Source organism: Pristiophorus japonicus, chromosome Y (assembly GCF_044704955.1).
Source record: "Pristiophorus japonicus isolate sPriJap1 chromosome Y, sPriJap1.hap1, whole genome shotgun sequence".
Lineage (NCBI taxonomy): Eukaryota > Metazoa > Chordata > Chondrichthyes > Pristiophoridae > Pristiophorus > Pristiophorus japonicus.
Genome location: NC_092011.1, coordinates 38,432,635 through 38,451,591, shown reverse-complemented (window position 1 = coordinate 38,451,591; position 18,957 = coordinate 38,432,635). Strand labels below are relative to the sequence as shown.

Sequence of the window (18,957 nt, the reverse complement as noted above, 5' to 3'; positions counted from 1 at the left end):
AGGGAAGGGTGTAGAGGCTGGGGGAGGTTACAGAGATAGGGAGAGGTGTAGGGGCTGGAGGAGGTTACAGAGATAGGGAGAGGTGTAGGGGCTGGGGGAGATTACAGAGATAGGGAGGGGTGTCGGGGGTTACAGAGACAGGGAGGGGTGTAGAGGCTGGGGGAGGTTACAGAGATAGGGAGAGGTGTAGGGGCTGGGGGAGATTACAGAGATAGGGAGGGGTGTAGGGGCTGGAGGAGGTTACAGAGATAGGGAGAGGTGTAGGGGCTGGGGGAGATTACAGAGATAGGGAGGTGTGAGGAGGGATTTGAACAGGATGATGAGAATTTTAAAATTAAGGCGTTACCGGACCGGGAGCCAATGTCGGTGAGGTGGAGGGTGATGGGCAAGCGGGACGTTAGGGTACGGGGTAACAGAGTTTTGCATGAGCTCAAGTTTACCGAGGGTGCGAGGTTCGAGGCCAGCCAGGGGAGCGCTGGAATAGAAATAATCAGACGCGCTGTGTGCGTTTGCTAGCCCAACTGCGGACAAATCTCCCAGCCCGCATCCTGGAGTGAGACTGCCAAACCTGCCACTAATTTCTACTCTGCCATGGGTGGTTCCGAGATGGAAGCGGGGGGGGGGAGGGCGAGGCTGCCTGAAACCTATTTCACTTTGGACCATCGCAGCATGGTGTAAGAGATGGAACTTTCACCCCAGCAACCCGGGCCGGACACGATGTCCCGTCTCGGTGGTGACAGTGTCGACACCGCTCACTCCCTCACGGAGCAGTGGGCACAAGTCCCACCGACGGAGCTGGGTTTGTGGTTACTGTAGCCCCTGGACGGACAGGGGTCGTTTATTCCGCAAAGGATTTCCACCTTTATTTGAAGGTGTGCTCATTGCAAAATGATTTCCCCACCCCACACCCACAACAATCAAAAAAATAACTTCAAAATTCACACAAAACACAATCCACAGAAGACAAGCAGACACCCCAAGAACAAGTGTTCTATTCTGTTAAATTCATATTTTTAAAGATCAAAGGAATAAATTATCACTCACACAATCTGTGGGAGTGCCGAGCCACACTTGAAGTAATTGAAGAGTTGTCACATTCCAAACAGCATCGGTACATTAATCTGAGCTAAAGACTTGCCTGAACCTCTGCTTTGCGGAGGAGTTTTCAGAGAATGCTACAGCACGGGGCGGGGGGGGGGGGGGGAGGCAGGCGACCATTCGGGCCGTCGTGCCAATGGCGGTTCTTAGAAAAAAAACACAAGAAATAGGAGCAGGAGTCGCCCATTTGGCCCCTCGAGCCTGCTCCACCATTTAATACGACCATGGCTGATCCGATCATGGACTCAGCTCCACTTCCCCGCCCGCTCCCCATAACCCTTCACTCCCTTATCGCTCAAAAATCTGTCTATCTCCACCTTAAATATATTCAATGTCCCAGCCTCCACAGCTCTCTGGGGCAGAGAATTCCACAGATTTACAACCCTCTGAGAGAAGAAATTCCTCCTCATCTCAGTTTTAAATGGGCGGCCCCTTATTCTAAGACCATGCCCCCTAGTTCTAGTCTCCCCCATCAGTGGGAACATCCTCTCTACATCCACCTTGTCAAGCCCCCTCATAATCTTATACGTTTCCATAAGATCACCTCTCATTCTTCTGAACTCCAATGAGTAGAGGCCCAATCTACTCAACCTTTCCTCATAAGTCAACCCCCTCATCTCCGGAATCAACCGAGTGAACCTTCTCTGAACTGCCTACAATGCAAGTATATCCCTCCTTAAATACAGAGACCAAAACTGCACGCAGTACTCCGGGTGTGACCTCACCAATACCCTGTACAGTTGTAGCAGGACTTCCCTGCTTTTATACTGTATTCCCCCTTGCAATAAAGGCCAACATTCCATTGGCCTTCCTGATTACAGGCTGTACCTGCATATTAACTTTTTGTGTTTCATGCACAAAGACTCTCTGTACCACAGCATTTTGTAATGTCTCCCACATTTGCTATCCAGTTAGTCCCACTGACTTACAGCACCGCCCCCCCCCCCCCCATCTTGCTCTTTCACCTGGAGACCTGAAAATGTCTCTTTCCTTAAAACGGCTAATGGAACGGGGCCAGAGAAAGCCAATTTACGTGTGGCTCGACAGACCTTCTGATACATTAGAAAATAAACGGCAAAATACACAAACGCACACATACACACAAAAGGAATATAAAACGCGGGTCTCGCAATCTTACCGCTTCAAATTGAGCTTGGTCGTCCTCGGGCAGGTCGCTTGTCTCATACACATCGGGCTCGTTAAAGGCCTGAAAAATAAACCCATTGTGCTCAGTTTTACTTGCACCAGACACAAACCTTCTGACGATTGTGTGCACCAACATCTTGCAATTATCAGCTGCCTTTAACGTAGTAAAACGTCCCAAGGTGCTTCACAAGAGCGATTATCAAATAGAACCTGACACCAAGCCACATAAGGAGATATTAGGGACAGGTGACCAAAAGCTGGGTCAATGAGGTAGGTTTTAAGAAGCGTTTTGAAGGAAGGAGAGCGAGCCAGAGAGGTTTAGGGAGGGAGTTCCAGAGCTAGGGGCCCAGGCAACGAAGACACGGCCACCGATGGTGGAGCAATTAAATTTGGAGGATGCGCAAGAGGGCAGAATTGGAAGAGCGCAGAGATCTCAAAGGGTTGTAGGGGCTGGAGGAGGTTACAGAGATGGAGTAGAAAGGGAGAAACGGTTTCCACTGGCGGTTGGGCGAGAGAGATTTAAGATCATTGGTAGCAAAAAAAAATCCAAGGGGGCGTTTACGCAGAGTGTTGTTGTGATCGGGAACGCGCTGCCTGAAAGGGCGGTGGGAGCAGATTCAATCGTGACTTTCAAACCGGGAATTGGGCAAATACTGGAAGGGGAAAAATTCACAGGGCTGTGGGGGAAAGGGCAGGGGGAGTGGGACTGATTGGGTCGCTCTGTCACAGAGCCGGCACAGCACGGGCAACGATGGGCCCAATGGGATCCTCGTGTGCTGTATGACTGTCTTTATCAATATTTTTGAAACTCTGGAGCATGGCAGGCATCTTCAGAACACTGCGGACAGCAGCGAGACTGATTTACTGATAAACGTAGGCAGCAAGGCAGGCAAACTTCAATTTCCACCTCTCCCGCCCACCTTCCAAGCTGAAGACTAGCTCTCCATCGTTGCCAGAAAAGACACGGGTCGAGCCTCGGGCAATCAGCCCTCCTTTGTAAAAAGAATGCCAGCTCTCCCGCTCAGTACGAGTTCAACGGCAAAATCTGCTGCAAACTGGAACCCTCCAGTCTAAAGTACAGCGCCTTGGGATCGCAGCACCCCCCCCCCCCCCGCGCACACACACACCCCCTCTCTCATTCGTTCTTCCACCTCACAAAGTAAATAACTGTAGCGCTTGTAAGTACACACTTAGCAAATAATGCACTACTTCCACTAGCTCTGATGGGCATTAGAGCAGGAGGATGATGCTGGATAATGGCTTTCAATGGATTATATGCTCTCTTGCAATTCAATCAAGGGGATTGGATTACATGGAGCAAGAGTGGATGGTCATCAGCTGAGACTCCGGATTCAATTACTGCCTTACGATTCCGTGGTCGGCGCCACGTAGTAACTTTTAGACGACAGCGATTTGAAAGGGAGTAGTTTTCTTCCCCCATTTCTCCTGGGGTTCTGCCATCACCTTTCAGGTTTGTGCTCATTTATTGCTACAGAGACAACACAGAAACAGGCCATTTGGCCCCATCGCTCCGTGCCGGTGTTAAACTCCACACCAGCCCCCTCCCACCCCTCTCCATCTCACCCCATCAGCATATCCTTCTATCCCTTTCTCCAACATGTGTTTATCCAGCTTCCCCCTTAAATCCATCGATACTATTCGCCTCAACCCCTCTCCTGTGGCAGCGAGTTCCACATTCTCACCCCGCTCTGGGCAAAGAAGTTTCTCTTGAATTCCCTCGTGACGACCTTATCTTTATGGCCTCCTAGTTTTGGTCTTCCCCCCCCCCCCCCCCCCACCCACAAGTGGAAACATTTTTTCTAAGTCTACCCTCGAAACCCCTTCATCATTTTAAAGAACTCTATCGGGTCACCCCTCAGTCTTCTGTCTTCGAGAAGAGCGAGCCCCAGTCTGTTCGGTCTTTCCTGTCGGGTATAACCTCTCAGTTCTGGTATCATACTTGTAAATATCTTTTGCACCTTTGCCAGTGCCTCCAATTCCTTTCTGTGACACGCGTATATACATAATCAAACGCACATTATACACTGAGCAGGACTTCACAACATAGTGATGTTGCAATTTCTGGTTTGCCCTTGGAACCCCAAAAAAAGTGTGACCCTTTTTCCAATTACAAGTCCTGCCTCTTACGTTACTTAAAGGAAATCGATCACCTAAAGGAGAAAGGGAACCCGAATGGTTGGACACCTCCAGGGATCAGAGGAGCTGTTGCAAAGTGCAACCCACACCACCCAAGCCTCACCGAGGAAGTGCGATCGACGCGAACCTGAAATAATGCTTTGAAAATTAATTCTCGGGTTGAGGGCGTCGCTGGCAAGGCCGGCATTTATTGCCCATCCCTATTTGCCCTGGAGGTGGTGGTGAGCCGCCTTCTTGAACCACTGCAGTCTGTGCAGTGAAGGTGGTCCCACAGTGCTGTTAGGGAGTGTTCCAGGTTTTTGAAAGAATGCAGAAGATGGGAGCAACGTGTATTTATATAGCGCCTTTAAAGTAGTGAAACGTCCCAAGGCATTTCACACGAGTATTAGGGGATAAACAATTTGACACCGAGCCGCACAGGAGAAATTAGCGCAGGTGACCAAAAGCTTGGTGAAAGAGGGAGGTTTTTAAGGAGCGTCTTGAAGGAGGAAAGAGGTGGAGAGGTTTAGGGAGGGAGTTCCAGAGCTTGGGGCCCAGGCAACAGAAGGCACGGCCACCGATGGTGGAGCGATTATAATCAGGGATGGTCAGGAGGGCAGAATTAGAGGAGTGCAGACATCTCGGGGGGGGTTGTGGGGCTGGAGGAGGTTACAGAGATAGGGAGGGAGCAAGGAGGCAGTGGAGGGATTTGTAAACAAAGATGAGAATTTTAAAATCAAGGCGCTGCTTAACCGGGAGCCAGTGTAGGTCAGTGAGCACAGGGGGTGATGGGTGAGCGGGACTCGGTGCGAGTTAGGACACGGGGCAGCAAGCACAGGGGGTGATGGGTGAGCGGGACTCGGTGCGAGTTAGGACACGGGGGCAGCCAAGTTTTGGATCACCTCTAGATTACGTCGGGTAGAATGTGGGAGGCCAGACAGGAGTGCATTGGAAGTGTCAAGTCTGGAGGTAACAAAAAGCTGGGAGAGAACGCGCTGTACACTTTCAGATAAAATAACGACGGTGAAGCCATCAAGCAAGTATAATCCAGACACACTGCATCTCAAAATGGGTGATGGGGAGAGATCAGGCGGTGGGGAGGGGAAAGAGACAGGTAGCAGTCAAATGAAATCACCCCGAGGGCATGATGATCAGTCTCACTCTGTAGCACTGCTTTGTATCGCCGCGACATTCTGATTCCTAAAGCGTTCATTAGCTGACTCATGTCCCGGATTGCCCTCCCGCATGGGCGAGTCTTTCAATCAGCAGCTCGCCAAGCAAGTAATCGGGGACGGCAAATCAAACAGGCCTCGATTGGTAGTCACGGGAACAGGCGGCCAGGGATCTGATTATCTCGAGACTGAGGCCACACTGGAGCAGAGCGAGGTAGTATTGTGGGATGGCGGTAGGGCGGGACAAGATGATGTCAGTGATGGAAACAAAGCTGGGGGGATTGGGGGAGAAAAGGAATTAGAAAAATTTAGAAATTGAATTAAATACCAAGCTCCTCTCACACTAACCCTGTGGCTCCTTGGGGGAAAATGCACTCGGTACAGACAGCCTTGATCCCCAGTTAGATGCAGGAGTGGTGCTGGGACTGGGCTCAGGACCTCTGGACTCAAAGGAAGGGAGAAAGGATGCGAGAAACAGGAGGGGGTAGAGGATGAGCGAGAGAGAAAAAGACTTGTATTTATATAGCGTCTTTCACGACCACCAAACGTCTCAAAGCACTTTACAGCCAGTGAAGTACTATTGGAGCGTAGTCATTGTTGTAATGTGGGAAACGCCAATTTGCGCACAGCAAGCTCCCACTAACAGCAATGCGATAATGATCAGATCATCTGTTTTTGTTATGTTGATTGAGGGATAAATATTGATCCAGGACACCGGGGAGAACTTGCGCCCCCCTCTTCTTCGAAACAGTGCCGTGGGATCTTTTACATCCATGTGAGAGCAGACAGGACCTCGGTTGAACGTCTCATCCAAAAGACAGCCCCTCCGACAGTGCGGCGCTCCCTCAGTACTGCCCCTCCGACAGTGCAGCACTCCCTCAGTACTGCCCCTCCGACAGTGCAGCACTCCCTCAGTACTGCCCCTCCGACAGTGCAGCACTCCCTCAGTACTGCGCTCCCTCAGTACCGCTCCTCTGACAGTGCGGTGCTCCCTCAGCACCGCCCCTCCGACAGTGCGGCACTCCCTCAGTACTGCCCCTCCGACAGTGCAGCGCTCCCTCAGTACCGCCCCTCCGACAGTGCGGCACTCCCTCAGTACTGCCCCTCCGACAGTGCGGCACTCCCTCAGTACTGCCCCTCCGACAGTGCAGCGCTCCCTCAGTACCGCCCCTCCGACAGTGCGGCGCTCCCTCAGTACTGCCCCTCCGACAGTGCGGCACTCCCTCAGTACTGCCCCTCCGACAGTGCGGCACTCCCTCAGTACTGCACTGGGAGTGTCAGCTTAGAGTTTTTGTGCTCAAGTCCCTGGAGTGGGACTGGAACCCACAACCTTCTGACTCAGAGGCGAGAGAGAGTGCTACCCACTGACCCACAGCTGACATTAGAAGGAGAAATTAGGGTTGTTACTTCAAATCATTATCCAGTGATCCCGAATGGAAAAAGCACATGTGTGGATGTGAAATGAGGGAGGTGGTGGGGGAAAAGAGAGTCAGCTGTGCTAAAGGCTGCCCTCCTCCACTAACTAGTGGGGTACAGATCTGAACTTACTGTGGTCCTCAGACTATCAGTGATGACCTACAGTGCAAATTTGCTATCTGAACACAGGAAGATTCTCGACAGATTTTCTCCTTCTCTGGCAGTCCCTCGGAGTCGAGGATGACTTGCTCCCACACTAACACCAGTTCTCAGGTGACTGATGAGCCCAATGCGGGACCTACAGTCTCTGTCACAGGTGGGGCAGACGGTGGTTGGAGGGACGGGTGGGTGGGGGGGCTTGGGTTGTTGTGCGCGCCTTCCGCTCTTTGTACTTGGCTTCTGCGTGCTCCCGGCGAAGAGACTTGGTGTTCGGTGCCTTCCCAGATGCTTCTCTTCCACTGAAGAGCGGTCGTGGGCCTGGGATTCCCAGGTGTCGGTGAGGGGGTTGCACTTTTTCCACGGAGGCTTTGAGGGTGTCCTTGAAACGTTTCCTCCGCCCTCCTGGGGCTTGCCTGCCGTGACGTAGCTCAGAGTAGAACGCTTGCTTCGGGAGTCTAGTATCGGGTATGCGGACGATGTGGCTGGTCCACCGGAGCTGATCGAACGTGGTCTATGCTTCGATGCTGCGGGTGTTGGCCTGGGCGAGAACACAGACGTTGGTACGCCTATCCTGCCAATGGATTTGCAGGATCTTGCGGAGGCAGCACTGGCAGCAACTCAAATCCAGTGCTTTGGGTTGCTTTGAGTACATAGTCCATGTCTCTGAAGCATATAGGAGAGCGGGTAGCACCCATGGCCCCTCCACACCTGACCACCGCAGGCACGGTGGATGCATGTCAGCTATGAAGCCGCTCAATAGAGCTCGAATGGAAAAATTCTCCGGCGCACTTCGTTTCTCGGCCATTTCCTAATCTGCACATTCCCAACCCCTTGCACGCTGACGGGGTCCACTTGGGCTGTTCGCACATAACCAGAAGCAACAGCGATACCAGCTCCCCACGTGCACGAAAATATTGAAAGGTGCTCCACAAGGCAGTGAACAACAACAGCGTACGTTTATACAGCGCCGCTAATGTAGTAACACGTTCCAAGACGCTTCACAGGAGCGTTATTCATCAAAATCTGACACCGAGCCGCATTAGGAGATATTAGGGAGGAAAGAGAGAGGAGGAGGAGAGGTTTAGGGAGGGAGTTCCAGAGGTTAGGGCTGAAGGCACGGCCGCCAATGGTGGAGCGTTTAAAATCAGTGAATGCGATAGAGCAGAGAGAGCGAGAGGAGAGAGCGAAGGAAAGGGCGAGAGAGAGAGAGAGGGGGGAAGGGAGGGAAAGGGCGAGAGAGAGGGGGGGAAGGGAGGGAAAGGGCGAGAGAGAGAGAGAGAGAGAGGGGAAGGGAGGGAAAGGGCGAGAGAGATGGGGGGGAAGGGAGGGAAAGGGCGAGAGAGAGAGAGAGAGAGAGAGAGAGAGAGAGAGAGAGAGAGAGAGAGAGAGAGAGAGAGAGAGAGAAGAGAGGGGGGGAAGGGAGGGAAAGGGCGAGAGAGAGAGGGGGGGGAAGGGAGGGAAAGGGCGAGAGAGGGGGGGGGAAGGGAGGGAAAGGGCGAGAGAGAGAGGGGGGGGGAAGGGAGGGAAAGGGCGAGAGAGAGAGAGAGAGAGAGAGAGAGAGAGAGAGAGAAAGGAGGGGGGGGAAGGGAGGGAAAGGGCGAGAGAGAGAGAGAGAGAGAGGGGAAGGGAGGGAAAGGGCGAGAGAGAGAGGGGGAAGGGAGGGAAAGGGCGAGAGAGAGAGAGAGAGAGAGAGAGAGAGAGAGAGGAGAGAGAGAGAGAAAGAGAGGGGGGGGAAGGGAGGGAAAGGGCGAGAGAGAGAGAGGGAGGGAAGGGAGGGAAAGGACGAGAGAGAGAGAGGGAGAGGGGAAGGGAGGGAAAGGACGAGAGAGAGAGAGAGGGAGGGAAGGGAGGGAAAGGGCGAGAGAGAGAGAGAGAAGAGAGAGAGAGAGAGGGGGGGGGGAAGGGAGGGAAAGGGCGAGAGAGAGAGAGAGAGGGGAAGGGAGGGAAAGGGACGAGAGAGAGAGGAGGGAAAGGACGGAGAGAGAGAGAGGGAGAGGGGAAGGGAGGGAAAGGACGAGAGAGAGAGAGGGAGGGAAGGGAGGGAAAGGCGAGAGAGAGAGAGGGGGAAGGGAGGGAAAGGACGAGAGAGAGAGAGGGAGGGAAGGGAGGGAAAGGGCGAGAGAGAGAGAGAGAGGGGAAGGGAGGGAAAGGACGAGAGAGAGAGAGGGAGGGAAGGGAGGGAAGGACAAGAGAGAGAGAGAGAGAGGGGAAGGGAGGGAAAGGACAAGAGAGAGAGGGAGGGAAGGGAGGGAAAGGGCGAGAGAGAGAGAGAGAGAGAGGGAAGGGAGGGAAAGGACGAGAGAGAGAGAGGAGGGAAGGGAGGGAAAGGGCGAGAGAGAGAGAGGGAGAGGGGAAGGGAGGGAAAGGACGAGAGAGAGAGAGGGAGGGAAGGGAGGGAAAGGGCGAGAGAGAGAGAGAGAGAAGGGGAAGGGAGGGAAAGGACGAGAGAGAGAGAGGGAGAGGGGAAGGGAGGGAAAGGGCGAGAGAGAGAGAGAGGGAGAGGGGAAGGGAGGGAAAGGACGAGAGAGAGGGAGAGGGGAAGGGAAAGGACGAGAGAGAGAGAGGGGGAAGGGAGGGAAAGGACGAGAGAGAGAGAGGGGGGAAGGGAGGGAAAGGGCGAGAGAGAGAGAGGGGAGGGAAGGGAGGGAAAGGACGAGAGAGAGAGAGGGGGGAAGGGAGGGAAAGGACGAGAGAGAGAGAGGGGGAAGGGAGGGAAAGGGCGAGAGAGAGAGAGGGGGGAAGGGAGGGAAAGGGCGAGAGAGAGAGAGGGGGAAGGAGGGAAAGGGCGAGAGAGAGAGAGAGAGAGGGGGGAAGGGAGGGAAAGGGCGAGAGAGAGAGGGGGAGGGAGGGAAAGGACGAGAGAGAGAGGGGGAGGGAAGGGAGGGAAAGGGCGAGAAAGAGAGGGGGAGGGAAGGGAGGGAAAGGGCGAGAGAGAGAGAGAGAGAGAGAGAGGGGAAGGGAGGGAAAGGACGAGAGAGAGAGAGGGGGGAAGGGAGGGAAAGGACGAGAGAGAGAGAGGGAGGGAAGGGAGGGAAAGGGCGAGAGAGAGAGAGGGAGGGAAGGGAGGGAAAGGGCGAGAGAGAGAGAGAGAGAGAGAGAGAGGGGGGGAAAGGGCGAGAGAGAGAGAGAGAGAGAGAGAGAGAGAGAGAAAGAGGGGGGAAGGGCGAGAGGGGAAGGGAGGGAAAGGGCGAGAGAGAGAGAGAGGGGGGAAGGGAGGGAAAGGGCGAGAGAGAGAGAGGGGGGGAAAGGGCGAGAGAGAGAGAGGGGGGGGAGGGAGGGAAAGGGCGAGAGAGAGAGAGAGGGGGGAGGGAACATAAGAAATAGGAGCAGGAGCAGGAGTCGGCCATTCGGCCCCTCGAGCCTGCTCCGCCATTTAATACGACCATGGCTGATCCGATCATGGACTCAGCTCCACTTCCCCGCCCGCTCCCCATAACCCTTCACTCCCTTATCGCTCAAAAATCTGTCTATCTCCACCTTAAATATATTCAATGTCCCAGCCTCCACAGCTCTCTGGGGCAGAGAATTCCACAGATTTACAACCCTCTGAGAGAAGAAATTCCTCCTCATCTCAGTTTTAAATGGGCGGCCCCTTATTCTCAGACAATGTCCTCTAGTTTTAGTTTTCCCTTTGAGTGGAAACATCCTCTCTGCATCCACCTTGTCGAGCCCCCTCATTATCTTATGTTTCGATAAGATCACCTCTCATTCTTCTGAACTCCAATGAGTATAGATAGGCCCAACCTACTCAACCCCCTCATATCCGGAATTAACTTAGTGAACCTTCTCTGAACAGCCTCCAATGCAAGTATATCCTTCCTTAAATACAGAGACCAAAACTGTACGCAGTACTCCAGGTGTGACCTCACCAATACCCTGTACAGTTGTTGCTGGACTTCTCTGCTTTTATACTCTATCCCCCTCGCAATAAAGGCCAACATTCCATTTGCCTTCCTGATCACTTGCTGTACCTGCATAGTAACTTTGTGTGTTTCATGCACAAGGACCCCCAGGTCACTCTGTACTTCAGCATTTTGTAATTTTTCTCCATTTAAATAATAATTTGGGGGCTTTTTCTGCCAAAGTGGATAACCTCACACTTTCCCACATTATACTCCACCTTCCAAATTTTTGCCCACTCACTTAGTCTGGCTATATCCCTTTGCAGATTTTGTGTCCTCCTCACAATTTGCTTTCCGACCCATCTTTGTATCATCAGCAAACTTGGCTACATTACACTCGGTCCCTTCATCCAAGTCATTAATATAGATTGTAAATAGTTGAGGATCCAGCACCAATCCCTGCGGCACCCCCCAGTTACTGTTTGCCAACGGGAAAATGATCCATTTGTCCCAACTCTCTCTTTTCTGTTAGTTAGCCAATCCTCTATCCATGCTAATATATTACCACCAACCCCGTGAACTTTTATCTTGTGCAGTAACCTTTTATGTGGCACCTTATTGAATGCCTTCTGAAAATCCAAATACACCACATCCACTGGTTCCCCCTTATCCACGCTGCTTATTACATCCTCAAAGAACTCCAGCAAATTTGTCAAACATTACTTCCCTTTCATAAAACCATGCTAAATCTGCTTGATTGAATCACGCTTTTGCAAATGTCCCGCTACTGCTTCCTTAATAATGGACTCCAGCATTTCCCAACGACAGATGTTAGGCTGATTGGTCCATTGTTTCCTGCTTGTTCTCTGCCTACTTTTAAAAGGGCGAGAGAGGGGGAAGAAAAGGAGAGAGGAAAAAGAGACAGAGGGTTTATCATAATTTTCCAAAGCTATCGACATTTGGGAATTGTTCCCGTGGAGTGGAAAATTGTAACTGATGCTCCATTACGTAAGCCAGGAGGGAGGGAGACGCCAGCAAACTCCAGAGCTGCCTACTTCTCAGTTTTAGGTGCTTTACTGGAATTGATTGAGCATCTGAGCAATCATGAGCTGAGCAGAGTCGCCATGGAGTTAGGTCGCAGATCAGCCACGATCTCATTGAATGGCGGATCAGTCTCGAGGGGCTGAATGGCCTCCTCCTGTTCCTAATGTAACAGGCTCGAGGGGCTGAACAGCCACCTCCTGTTCCTAATGTAACAGGCTCGAGGGGCTGAACAGCCACCTCCTGTTCCTAATGTAACAGGCTCGAGGGGCTGAATGGCCACCTCCTGTTCCTAATGTAACAGGCTCGAGGGGCTGAATGGCCTCCTCCTGTTCCTAATGTAACAGGCTCGAGGGGCTGAATGGCCTCCTCCTGTTCCTAATGTAACAGGCTCGAGGGGCTGAATGGGCCTCCTCCTGTTCCTAATGTAACAGTCTCGAGGGGCTGAATGGCCTCCTCCTGTTCCTAATGTAACAGGCTCGAGGGGCTGAACGGCCCCCTCCTGTTCCTAATGTAACAGGCTCGAGGGGCTGAACGGCCTCCTCCTGTTCCTAATGTAACAGGCTCGAGGGGCTGAACGGCCTCCTCCTGTTCCTAATGTAACAGGCTCGAGGGGCTGAATGGCCCCCTCCTGTTCCTAATGTAACAGGCTCGAGGGGCTGAATGGCCTCCTCCTGTTCCTAATGTAACAGGCTCGAGGGGCTGAATGGCCTCCTCCTGTTCCTAATGTAACAGGCTCGAGGGGCTGAATGGCCTCCTCCTGTTCCTAATGTAACAGGCTCGAGGGGCTGAACGGCCTCCTCCTGTTCCTAATGTAACAGGCTCGAGGGGCTGAACGGCCTCCTCCTGTTCCTAATGTAACAGGCTCGAGGGGCTGAATGGCCTCCTCCTGTTCCTAATGTAACAGGCTCGAGGGGCTGAATGGCCTCCTCCTGTTCCTAATGTAACAGGCTCGAGGGGCTGAACGGCCTCCTCCTGTTCCTAATGTAACAGGCTCGAGGGGCTGAACGGCCTCCTCCTGTTCCTATACTGTTCACGGTTGGTTGCCGCAGCTCCTACGACACACCACTTCAAAAGCACTTTGTTGGCTGTAAGGCACTTTGGGATGTTCCAATGTCGGAAAAGGCACTGTATAAATGCAAGATCTTTCTTTCAGTACAAGGGCACACCCAAATTATCTCCAGGGAACTTACGCACAGCAGACAAGGGTAAAATGGCGTTGACCCCCATCCCAAATCTGTATTGTGGCACTGCAGGGGGTGTTAAATCAGTTAAAACTAGCACAGGGCGTTGTCATTAGACTTCCCGCTCAATGTCCAGGTAGGACTACATCCCAGCAACCTCCAAATCCCAACACTAGCATAGGCCCATGTGGCTAGCCTCAGCGGGTAGCACTCTCGCCTTGGAGACTCAAGGTTGTGGATTCAAGTGCCACTCCAGAGACTACAGCACAAAAATCTAGGCTGACACTCCAGTGCAGTACTGAGGGAGCGCCGCACCGTCGGAGGGGCAGCACTGAGGGAGCGCCGCACCGTCGGAGGGGCAGCACTGAGGGAGCGCCGCACCGTCGGAGGGGCAGCACTGAGGGAGCGCCGCACTGTTAAACCGATGCCCCGTCTGCCCCCTCAGGAGGATGTAAAAGATCCCATGACCACTATTGCAAAGAGATGGGGTGCTATCCCCGTGTCTTGGGGAGAATATTTATTCTTCCATCAACATAACTAAAACAGATTATCTGGTCATTATCACATTGCTGCCTGTAGGAGCTTGCTGTGTGCAAGCTGGCTGCCGTGTTTCCTACATTACAATGGTGACTACACATCAAACAGTACTTCATTGGCTGTAAAGTGCTTTGAGGCGTGCAGAGGTGGTGAAAGACACTAAAGAAATGCAAGTCCTTCTTTAAATTAATCGAATTATTGAATGTGCTACGGAGGATCAAATCAGTTCCAAACTCCTGTCAATTCCTCCAACTGCTCATCTTACCCCCCACCCGTATGGAGACCCTGTTAATCTCACCCGCCTCTTCCCCAGGGCACTCACCAGGTGACCCCAATTGCTGTGGTACATGTGCCAAATCTCAACCATGTAAAGCTCACCGGCAGTTGCCATCAGAGAACAGCCTTTTGCGGAGCATAAACCCGCAGAGAACGGAACAGACCACCGATCTGAAATTTGACCAGCTCGCATAAATCAGTGCCCCCCGCCAACCCGAGGAAGTGGCTTCAAGGTTGCAAGCTGATCTGGGAGTTCGTGTGACAGTTTCGACCATCACACAACGCCTTGTGCTAAATCACTGCCTCGTTTCTTGCTCCCAAACTCACCTACCTTACTGCCACCATTTTAAATACAGACAGATTGCAGCAAAAGTTCTCCAAACTACACCTGATTTTACATCACAGGTGGGGGAGGAGGACATCAAAGCTCTCAGGCTCGTTGGAGATGGTACAAAGAGCAAGGAGACACACACACGCTGAGGGACAAGGAGCTGGTCTCCGTTATTGGCCAAAACGATTCAAGCCAATTGTGTGAAAGCGATGCTTTGTTAGAGGTGTTTGAAAGGGTTGAGGTACTGGGTCCAGGTATGGAGGAAAGATAGGGAAATGGGACTGAGCTGTTACAGCTTACAAGAACAGCTCAGACACTCTGTTCCCACATGTACGAAACCACATGATTATTTTTACCCCTCGTGACACGAGATATGCCCGCGACCACTTCAAATTACATCTCAGTCTTACAGAACCTTTGCGACAACACTGATAACTGGTCAGGTATTGATCTGTACCTGAGAAAGGGAGCACCTTAAGGGAAAAAAGGAACATTTAGATTCGATCACCGTCAAAGGCAAAGGGGATTCATGTACAAGGAACACACGCACCCAAAAAGATACGAAGGAGTGAGTGACAGACTAGCATCTAAACAAGAGAAAGACAGACAGACTTGCATTTCGACAGGGCCTTTCGCGTCCCAAAGCGCTTTAAAGCCAACAGTCCTTTATTTTTTTGAAGTGCTGTCACTGTTGTAATGTAGGAAACTCAGCAGCTAATTTGTACACAGCAAGCTCCCACAAACATGATGTGACTTTTAGTGATGTTGATGAGGGATAAATATTGGCCCCAGGACACCGGGGAAAACTCTCCCCTACTCTTTTTTGAAATAGTGGCCATGGTATCTTTCCCGTCCTCCTAAGAGCACAGATGCAGCCTCAGTGTAACGTCTCATCTGAAAGACGGCCCCTCAGTACTGCCCCTCCGACAGTGCGGTGCTCCCTCAGTACTGTCCCTTCGACAGTGCGGCGCTCCCTCAGTACTGCCCCTCCGACAGTGCGGCGCTCTCTCAGTACTGCCCCTCCGACAGTGCGGTGCTCCCTCAGTACTGCCCCTCCGACAGTGCGGTGCTCCCTCAGTACTGCCCCTCCGACAGTGCGGGGCTCCCTCAGTACCGCCCCTCCGACAGTGCGGCGCTCCCTCAGTACTGCCCCTCCGACAGTGCGGCGCTCCCTCAGTACTGCCCCTCCGACAGTGCGGCGCTCCCTCAGTACCGCCCCTCCGACAGTGCGGCGCTCCCTCAGTACCGCCCCTCCGACAGTGCGGCGCTCCCTCAGTACCGCCCCTCCGACAGTGCGGCACTCCCTCAGTACCGCCCCTCCGACAGTGCGGCGCTCCCCTAGCACTGGACTAGAGTGTCAGCCTAGATTTTTGTGCTCAAGTCTATGGAAACATAGAAAATAGGTGCAGGAGTAGGCCATTCAGCTCTTCGAGCCTGCACCGCCATTCAATGTGATCATGGCTGATCATTCCTTCAGTAGCCCTTTCCTGCTTTCTCATCATACTCCTTGATCCCTGTAGCCGTAAGGGCCATATCTAACTCCCTTTTGAATATATCCAACGAACTGGCCTCAACAACTTTGTGGTAGAGAATTCCACAGGTTCACAATTCTCTGAGTGAAGAAGTTTCTCCTCATCTTGGTCCTAAATGGCTTACCACTTATCCTTAAACTGTGATCCCTGATTCTGGACTTCCCCAACATCGGGAACATTCTTCCTGCATCTAACCTGTCCAATCCCATCAGAATTTTATATGTTTCTATGAGATCCCCTCTCATTCTTCGAAACTCCAGTCAATACAAGCCCAGCCGATCCAGTCTCTCCTCATGGTCAGTCCTGCCATCCCGGGAATCAGTCTGGTGATCCTTTGCTGCACTCCCTCAAGAGCAAGAATGTCCTTCCTTAGGAGACCAAAACTCAACACAATACTCATGGTGTGGTGTCACCAAGGCCCTGTACAACTGTACTAAGACCTCCCTGCTCCTATACTCAAATTCTCTTGCTATGAAGGCCGACATACCATTTATCTTCTTCACCACCTGCTGTACCTGCATGCCAACTTTCAATGACTGATGTATCATGACACCCAGGTCTCGTTGCACCTCCTCTTTTCCTAATCTGCCACCATTCAGATAATATTCTGCCTTCCTGTTTTTGCCACCAAAGTGGACTTGAACCCACAACCTTCTGACTCAGAGGCGAGAGTTCTGCCCACTGAGCCACAGCTGACAAGGGGTTCAAATTGTATACAAATACAGGTAGAATAATCATGGATACTCAGGAGTGAGTTGCAAACCGGAATCCAATTGGGGAGTTCGGGTGGTTTATATAAAGAACAAATGATAACCAGGAGTGAGTTAGTCCGTATGTAGCGGTTATCATATAAAGCCATCAGTAGACTAAAGCCACTGCGTGTATGTATTGTATTTCAACCAACAGCATGCACCACACTGTCTGCCGATGATTCACAGAATAATCTACGCAGTCACCCTCCAATGCTTGGAGACGTGAGTCAACTGCGAGCGGTAAACTGCTTTCGATCAACAGAAAATATTGGTGTCACAAGGGAGGAATGACATTTTCCAGTACTTCATAACGCAGTACAGACCCTGTGAAACACATACACAACTCAGGAGCCAGACACAAGCTCGACATGTAATTACTTGCGCCGTACATAGCTCTATAAATAGATCACATTAACCCAAGGGACATCGCCTATTTGCCTCACATTGCGGGGCATAACAAAGTCATTCTTGCAGACAAATTGATAGAATCTTACAGCCTAGGAGGCGGCCATTCGGCCTGTCGCGCCTGTGCCAGCTCTATGAAAGGTGTCCAATTTAGTCCGCCTCGGCCCATAGGTACATTAAAAAGGATGAGGGCGTCGCTGGCAACAACTTAGTGCCTTTACCATAATAAGACGTCCCAAGGTGCTTCACAGGAGTGCATTAAGATAAATAAAATACATTTGGCACCGAGCCACGTAAGAAATTACAGCAGATGACTAAAAGCTGGATCAAAGAGGTCGGTTTTAAGGAGCGTCTTGAAGGAGGAAAGAGGTGGAGAGGTTTAGGGAGCAGCTGAAGGCACGGCCACCGATGGTGGATCGATTATAATCAGGGATGCTCAATAGGGCAGAATTAGAGGAGTGCAGACATCTCGGGGGGGTTGTGGGGCTGGAGGAGGTTAGAGAGATAGGGAGGGGTGTAGGGGCTGGAGGTTACAGAGATGGGAAGGAGTGTAGGGGCTGGAGGAGGTTACAGAGATAGGGAGGGTGTAAGGGCTGGCGGAGGTTGCAGAGATAGGGAGGGGTGTAGGGGCTGGAGGAGGTTACAGAGATAGGGAGGGGTGTAGGGGCTGGAGGAGGTTACAGAGATCGGGAGGGGTGTGGGGAGCTGGAGGAGGTTACAGCGATAGGGAGGGGTGTAGGACCATGGAGGGATTTGTCAACAAGGATGAGAATTTTGAAATTCAGGTGTTGCTTAACCAGGAGCCAATGTAGGTCAGTGAGCACAGGGGGTGATGGGTGAGTGGGACTCGGTGCGAGTTAGGACACGGGGCACAAGGGGTGATGGGCGAGCGGGACTCGGTGCGAATTAGGACACGGGGGCAGCAGAGTTTTGGATCACCTCTAGTTTACGTGGGGTAGAATGTGGGAGGCCAGCCAGGAGTGCGTTGGAATGGTCAAGTCTGGAGGTAACAAAAGGCACAGATGAGGGTTTCAGCAGCGGATGAGCTGAGGCAGGGGGCGGAGATGGGCGATGTTACGGAGGGGGAAACAGGCGGTTTTAGTTATGCCGCGGATACGCGGCTGCCATTTATTACCCAACCCCCTAATTGCCCCACGAGGGTGGTGGGGGGAGGCTTTCTTGAACCGCAGTGTGGCGGGTTTTTTGATACAAGTGAGTGGCCAGAGGGCAGTTACGAGTCAGCCACGCCGGTGTGGGGCTGGAGTCACACGTGAGGCCAAACCGTGTAAGGACGGCAAGTTTCCTTCCCTGAGAAGGGACACGACTGAACCAGATGGGTTTTTACAACAATCCGACAGCTTTATGGTCACTTTGACTGATGACAAATTATGCAGTACATTTTATTTTGATGCACAAGTGGAATGAAGACATACACAGAACTCCCACGGGGCTGATCACGGCGCAAGTCAGATGATGTGTGGTTTCCAACGACACGGGCACTTCATGTAGTATACAGTGTATTGGCTCTGCTAATAAAGGTGATGTTTTTCCACCTCTAACATCGCTGGTCTCTGCCCTGCCTCAGCTCATCCGCTGCTGAAGCCCTCACCCATGGCTTTGTTACCTCCAGACTTGACTATTCCAACACGCTGCACTCCTGGCTGCCTCCCACATTCTACCCGACGTAAACTAGAGATGATCCAAAACGTGTCCTAACTTGCACCGAGTCCCGCTCACCCATCACCCCGTGCTCGCTGCCCCGTGTCCTAACTCGCACCCAGTCCCGCTTACCCATCACCCCCTGTGCTCGCTGCCCCGTGTCCTAACTCGCACCGAGTCCCGCTCACCCATCACCCCCTGTGCTCGCTGACCCGTGTCCTAACTCACACCCAGTCCCGCTCACCCATCACGCCCTGTGCTCACTGCCCCG

The 18,957-nt window shown here is 52.4% G+C and overlaps 1 protein-coding gene across 1 annotated transcript in view; it reads right to left on the bottom strand.

Moving 5' to 3' along the window:
- The window catches only part of LOC139241111 (dynactin subunit 2-A-like), a 93,131-nt gene that overhangs the window by 60,017 nt on the left and 14,157 nt on the right, over positions 1–18,957 (bottom strand). Inside the window, exon 2 of the mRNA XM_070869803.1 lies at positions 2,237–2,305. Coding sequence (XP_070725904.1) covers positions 2,237–2,305 — 69 coding nt within the window. The remainder of the gene's footprint in view (positions 1–2,236; positions 2,306–18,957) is intronic.